Genomic DNA, 7,219 nt, shown 5'->3' on the forward strand with positions numbered 1-7,219 from the left:
TGTGCTGATCACAACAGGCCTTTCACATTCTTTAAACACTGTATTGCAGACCTGACCTGCAGCAACACTTAAATGCTGCTAAACACGATGTTCACTGTTTTGTGGGCTAAAAAATGTAATATTAATCATATTCAACAGTTGTCTCAAACTGTGTTCATATGTATTTCAGGTCACAAACAGATAATGCCGTTACATCACTGTTGGAATCCTTCAACTAAAGCATCCAGTGACATCATGCACCAGGTATGTGCGGTCCAGGCATGCCAAATGGGACAGCAGAATGTCTACTGTTTACTATTTATAAAGTTGCCAGATGGATTGTGCGGTTTTCTAAGCCCGTGTCTGTCTTAAGTGTCTGTCTATGGAGTTTGACTAATAGCAATATTTGGATATTTGAAGAAAAAAACCCCATATATTTTATATATGTGCATGTTTGAAATACAGAAATCTTTAATGCTATATCCAATACAAGAACTGTATATAGTGTCTTCCCAAAGATACTATTTCTCAGTTTTGATTAAGCATCATGTGTTTAATACTGTCGTTATAGTTTGCACTGCAACATGCTTTGATTTTTGTTACAGCTACAATTGTGTGTAAATTGTAATAAAAAGTCTGCGTTTACTTGGTAAGGAATTTGTTCTGGTCCCAAATACACATAAAACAAAGAATATACGGTACAATAAAGTCATAAAATAATCCATCATTTTTAAAGGGCCAGTATGGCCTGTATAAAACTTCATAAAGAATGAAAGTTGTCAGACATGCAAAACAATGCATAACACATAAATCACCGCTTCAGAGAACTAACGTGGAGTATTAGTTACCACAATCAAAATTTACGACTGCTGCGGCAGAAAATTTACAATGACAGTTATTCGGGATGTCCTAGACTGTCCCAGTTTAGTTACATTTTATTGCATTTTCTAATTCCCTGTTGTCAAAATCCAAAGATTCCTTTGAAGGCAAGGTAATACAGGAATGCTGACAATTCACACACAAACTCAGGATGAAGGCAGAATAATGTTGATCTGGATTCATTCACAAATTACTTCTAGTGATTTTATTTGCCATTGCATTTACGTACACTTGTTTAAGCAGGTGCATCTTGTGTAAAACTGAGCACTATGAATGATGGTCAAAGATAATCATCATAAAGATCATCTCATTGTACAATTTTACAAGGACATATAAAACAAATCATGGCTTTTAGAATGTAGAAAAATCGCATTTGATGTGGATGAGTTCAAGTGTGTTTTTGCAAAAAGGCTCAGCTGGTTTCTGCTACACGTGTTTGTATGATGATAAAATTCAGTTCGTTCAGGGATTGACCTTCCTCTCCTTCAGGAAGATGAATTGATTAACTGCCTTCAGATGATCCCAGCTCTGGTATTCCATTTAACCAAATGGAAAATCCGATTCTGTTGCGCATTTCAACCATTCACATTAGTCATCACAACAAGCTTGCCATTGTTTGTGTTGCATAAAAGGCTGGACAGTGAAGAAGTGGTTATTTTTAGGAAATGGGGGTCATGTGACCCTGATGACCCTCAAGGTCAGATCTGATGTGCAATCCACCTCTGTTAAAATAACTGCTCTGAACTCACGCACAAGAAAATAGATCAAAGGTTGCAAACTGGGACTACAACTCAGCTCTTGAGACCCTTCTGCTGAGAATAAACACGTGCTGTAAACAAATCAAGGACCTAAAAGGAGAGGTGAGCATTCATTCATCCTAAATTTACATGCTATTTGACTTAGTATATAAAAGCTTGCAGCAAATTGTACCATAACCAAGAAAAGTAAAGCCAATGGAATGCAAGACGTTGGGCCTGAAAATGTTCATGTTTGACTGGACATCACAATAAACCAACACCTTGAAAATAGGCCCAGTGTGAGTCGTGACCCCAATCCGATTGGGCTGCTTGTGTTTGACCTCAAAAGAGCAATTCACACCAGACACCCCAAGAATATTGCTGAACTGAAAGAGTTTTATCATGAGGAATGTTCTGAAATTCCTTCCGTTTGTTATGCTGGTCTGATCTGCAACTACAGGAAATGTTTAGTTAAGGTTATTCATACCATTGGTTCACATACCTTTTCCATAACGTGTTTTACAAGTTATGTTCAGCAAAAACAATGAAATTGTTAGTGTAGTATCGATTTAAGAAAACTGTGTTTATTTTTGTGATTAATGTGAAGATCAGATCACATTTTATGACCCATTCAGAAATGCAGAAAATCCCAAGATGTGCATAATAACTGCAAAAAAACAGTCCAAGTATTAATACATTTTATTACTTTTTTTTTCATACAAAGTTACACACGTTGAGAAGCATAAATTGCACCTTTGCACCCGAGCTGGATGACATTTTTAAGTAGCCAGTATCCCGGTACCTAAGACAAAAGGATAGTGATGAGCAAATGACCAATATCACCAAATTCAGAAGCCCAAGAAAATCAATTATGAGTGGACATCCATGGATTTACCTACTGGCAGATTTTTTTTCGATGTTGAACAAAATAAACTCATTTTTATTTTTTGTGATGGAAATAAATTAATTAGTAACTTCAAAACTCATCTTTTGAATTTTCAAGTGACCTATAACCTATAACTCATTTGAAACGAATATCTTTTAAGAAAAATAACAAATACAATAACCTGTTTCCAAGTGCGCACACCCTCAAACTAATACTTTGTTACAGCACCTTTGACTTTGATTGAAGCACTCAGCCATTTGAGGTCAGAATCTATCAGTGTACCTCATCGATATTTGAACACATTTCGGCTTCTACAAGATTGTCTCACCACTGACCGGTATTTAAAACAGTTCAGAATTTTATTTTGACCAAGCCCCAAGTTCCAGCTTATGAAAGTTGTCCCAAAGCATGCTCCAACCACCACTGCATTTCACTGTTGGAGGTCTTTTGCTTGTGAGCGGTGTTATATTTGGACCTAACATACCTCCAAGAATTACACCTTGGTTTCATGCCAACCTTGGTTTGATCAAATAATAGCAAATTTTCCCACATACATGTGGATGAGTTCAAGTGTGTTTTTGCAAAAAGGCTCAGCTGGTTTCTGCTATAAGATGTGAATGCAAAAAATGCCAGTAAACCCTTACTGGAATAGCTGAATTTTATTTGGGATTAATTAGAAGCACTTCAAATGGTGGCATGTGTGTGCTTACTCCTATTTAACATGAGTTCGAACGTGATTGGTTAATTCTGAACACACACAGATCCCCAGTTATAAGAGGGTGTGTACACTTATGCAACTACATCTCATCTTACATTTCCTCTCTGTAAAAGGTTTAATATTTTTTTTATATATGATTTTTATAATGGAGTTGTACATACAGATACATTTCATGCTGATAAGAGTTTTTAAATGGTTTATCTTGGTATCATTTTTTTGTATCACAAAAACCTGGAATTTGAACAGGGATGTGTAGATTTTTTTTACATCCACAGTTTTTTACATGCACTGCCATTACTGTTCCAACATACTTACTGATTCAGCATCATGTTCCAGTCCTAGATCGTGATGCTCCACCTCATCATCTCGGAACTCTTTTATAATCTAAATAAACACAAGGAACCTCATCAGGAGACAAAAAAAATCTGCAAAAGCCCCAGCGTCAGTAGAATCTTCAGCGTGGATTAATTTTGGCTTCAACAACAACAGACAATTGCAGAAATAAGAAGTATTACAAAATTTAACGGGAGAGGGAAGGGCAAATAATGTTGTTTGATACTACCGATAATCTGATTTATTCCTTGTGGCCTGCCACTGCTCCTCCTTAAAACGCTGTAACATTTTTCCCATCTGTTATTGATCTGTTTGTCCACCACAATTTCTCAATCAATTGCACAGCTGGCAGAGAAGATAGTACTGCCACCTGCTGTTGGAATGGACTAAAAACATGTCTCTACGAACTTTAAGGTTCATGTAAAATGAAAATAAACATTTCTTCTAAATCTAAATCTAAAACACCACATACAGGAGTGTACTTAACAACAATGCCAAATTTAAATGATTAAAACAAATCGCCAAGGACATAAAAAAAGGCCTAAGAATTGTGAAAAACTACAACTACAATCTGGAAAAAATTATGCCTTTGTCTAACATCTTTCTTATGCCTAGACAGCGAAAAAAATTAACCGCTGAATGAATTTAAATTAAATTCATTAAGTTAGTTTTAGTAGTGAAAGCAAACAGTACAATCAGTCTGACCTTAAAGTTCTGAGAAAGCACATGCAAATTCCACAAAGGAAGGACAGAGCTGGGATTTCAAACTGCAACCTGAATTGCGAGGCATATGTGACAGCCATTTTGGCTAAAAATAAAAAAAGACCATAGACCCATAAACAAGCATTTGCTTATAAAGGAATGAATATGTTTGTGTCAAACTGTATTTACAGCATTTGTATTTAATTCAATTTTATACATGTTAAATTGGTGGCAGGGTGAATGTCCGTGAATGCCTCACAGTTTAGACGTCATGTGTTCATACACAAACTCTGGTTTAACAAGTTCCGGGTGAGATTATTAGCACTTCATATATAATATTAACAGTAAATTTGAAAGCAATCAAAAAAAACAGTGGCCTGTGTTCTCTGGACAAATGAATATCTGTGGCAGACAGCAGCATATGATAAGAGAGCACTCACTTTTAATAGTTCAGTATATCGCTCAGGATCCTTCTCCATCAGAGTTCTTATCTGGCTGTTGTAGTGCTCAGAGATGCTCTCCTCCACTGCCACAGTGCAGGCCATGGCCGCCTCCTTACCCAACATTGCAGTGGATGCCCCTATAGAAGAGTTCAGATTTAAGGAGACTATTATTATAACTTTACTACAAGCATAATTACACAAACTTAACAAATACAAGATGAGCACTATAGAATACCTTTAGAATAAAATATGATGAAACACACAAAGATGAAGACATTACATCACATACAACTTTACATACATGTAAGCAAACTTTTGTTAAATGTTATTTTGCCTCCTGTTTTACTTTTGCATTTTGTACCAACCTAATAAATAGCCAGCAATGTTCCAAAGTGGTAGCAGCGCAGTTGGCCGGACTCTGCTCTCAGCAAGTATTTCCGTAAATTTCTCAAGATGCTTTTTTTCTTGATCCCACATTTCCTGTAATGAATGTAAGAAACAGAATCTCACAAAATCATTGTGACTTTTTACACAGTATCTATTTTTATATAGCCAATTTCCTCATTATACATGTACAATATCAATAAATTTCATATCACAAGGTTCATGTAATTTTAATATTGTATTGTGACATCTGGGTTTTTTTTTTTCCATGCATGCATGCATAATAAAACGTGTAATGTTTTCCGAGCATGTGTCTGTGATTTTTCTTTGCATGACAATACTGATTGGCAATTCTGGTCATATAAATTGTGAAATAGAATGTTCCATCTTTATTCACAAGTAGATCGTATCACAAGGTCGAGGACAGGTTCTTTTCTTACTTGGATGAGAGGTCCAGTACTAGTCCTGCCCAACACTGCCATCTGGCCGGCGTAGATGCGATTGGCACCATATTCACCTGCATGGTCCACACGTAGGATGCGGTCAAGCATCGCCTTCTCTTCCCTGTCAAGTGCAGTCGGCACCACGCTGTAATCACGTGAGCTCCACAAGGACGCTGCAATAAGATTTAAGAAGGAATAGATGAGCATCATTGCGATACTCAGAGTTCAAGGCGAGGATATGCTCACAGTCCCACTCATGAATTATCTCCGTTCTAGGGTGGAAACTTATGAAAGTTTTTTTCCCCACGTGACACACCTTTAGCTTACACTTACGCCGAAAATAGCAATCGATATTAAAAACAGACATCAGGCTACAGTACATTAAGTTGTTTTGTTTTAGCATTCTTAGCATTTTAGCAGTTCACTCTAAATTTGGTATTACCTCTGCTTTTTGAGCTGCATTGTGCAATCAATGGGACGCCCCTGTTTGTCCAGCCATTAAAAACTCTGTATACGGTTCTTTGCATGCTACCCTGTTTTGTAGTCCGACCATCCGAATGATCAAACAAAGCAAAGAAAATGCAAGCAAACTGTCATTGAAATGTCAGGTGTTGGGCGTGTCGCTGAATGATGACGTAATCATATTTACGCAACAATTTCACTTCCGCCCGGACACCGGGGTCGCTGACGGTGTAACACTCGCCTGTTTTGTGTGCAGGCACCATGAGTTTGATTCCCGCAATGACGGTGTGCATAAAAAATAAAAATAAAAACAGAAATACTTGCTCCTCCTCCTCTACTATACGTATTAATGGTGAAAAAGGTTTGAGCACCTGTAACATTCGAATCCCGACCACTGATCTGTCATGACTACTGCATGAGTTGACAGGCATCATTCCTTTATAATTCTAACTATAAATATTTGCCCATGTTAGTGATGTGAATTTCCAGCGCACCCACTCATCAGCTTTATTCATCAAATATGTTAAACGCACAAATAATTATCCACTCTAGAGCAAACAGGCCACTAGATAAAATATACAATTACGACATGAACAACTGAGTTCACCAGTAACATCTTTGCTCGGTTATTCTGTTTAAGAGGGGAAAACGCCCATTTGTGGACCAAAGAACAGTCTTCTGATGTCTCAGGTGTCAAACTCAAGGCCCGGGGGCCAGATACGGCCCACCACATCATTTTATGTGGCCCGCGAAGACAAATTGTGTATCAAATTTGTGTGATATTACTAGAATTGCAAATTGTCTTCACTTTCAATAATATCTTTTTTTTTATATTTGACCAGTTTTTACTCATCTGATTTGAAAAAGAGTTATTTGTCAGTTTGTTTTGTAGCTTTTACTGTATATAATATGAGGTGCTCATACATTTATTTGGGTTTACAGTCATAATGGCCCTCCGAAAGAAGCTATGATTGCGATGCGGCCCGCGAGAAAAATTAGTTTGACACCCCTGTCTTAAATGCAGGAGTCACTCACACCATGTGAGATGCATTAGGCTCCATACACTACCATTTACCAAGGAGACTGAGGCAACTCAATCAAAATAGAAGAACAAAGAAACAGAACATGACACTCATAATACAAATAAACATAAATCATAGACATTTTGGAGTTCACATTGACCTAGTTTGTGGGAGAACCCACACCAGTAAATACTGTGATTATCTCTAGGCAGAGCACCGTTTTCTCTTCTA

The 7,219-nt window shown here is 37.2% G+C and overlaps 1 protein-coding gene across 1 annotated transcript; it reads right to left on the minus strand.

Moving 5' to 3' along the window:
• Positions 1–2,276: 2,276 nt before the first annotated feature.
• Positions 2,277–6,148, minus strand: coq7 (coenzyme Q7 homolog, ubiquinone (yeast)). The gene is made up of 6 exons (XM_088374514.1): positions 5,947–6,148; positions 5,502–5,677; positions 5,043–5,157; positions 4,675–4,814; positions 3,515–3,583; positions 2,277–2,397 (listed from the first exon to the last, which is right to left on the minus strand). The coding sequence occupies exons 1-6, from the start codon at positions 6,029–6,031 to the stop codon at positions 2,320–2,322; spliced, it is 663 nt and encodes a 220-aa protein (XP_088230640.1). The 5' UTR covers positions 6,032–6,148; the 3' UTR covers positions 2,277–2,319.
• Positions 6,149–7,219: the final 1,071 nt, after the last annotated feature.

This window comes from Syngnathus floridae, chromosome 4 (assembly GCF_059516105.1).
Source record: "Syngnathus floridae isolate MCC-2025c chromosome 4, RoL_Sflo_1.0, whole genome shotgun sequence".
Taxonomy (NCBI): domain Eukaryota; kingdom Metazoa; phylum Chordata; class Actinopteri; order Syngnathiformes; family Syngnathidae; genus Syngnathus; species Syngnathus floridae.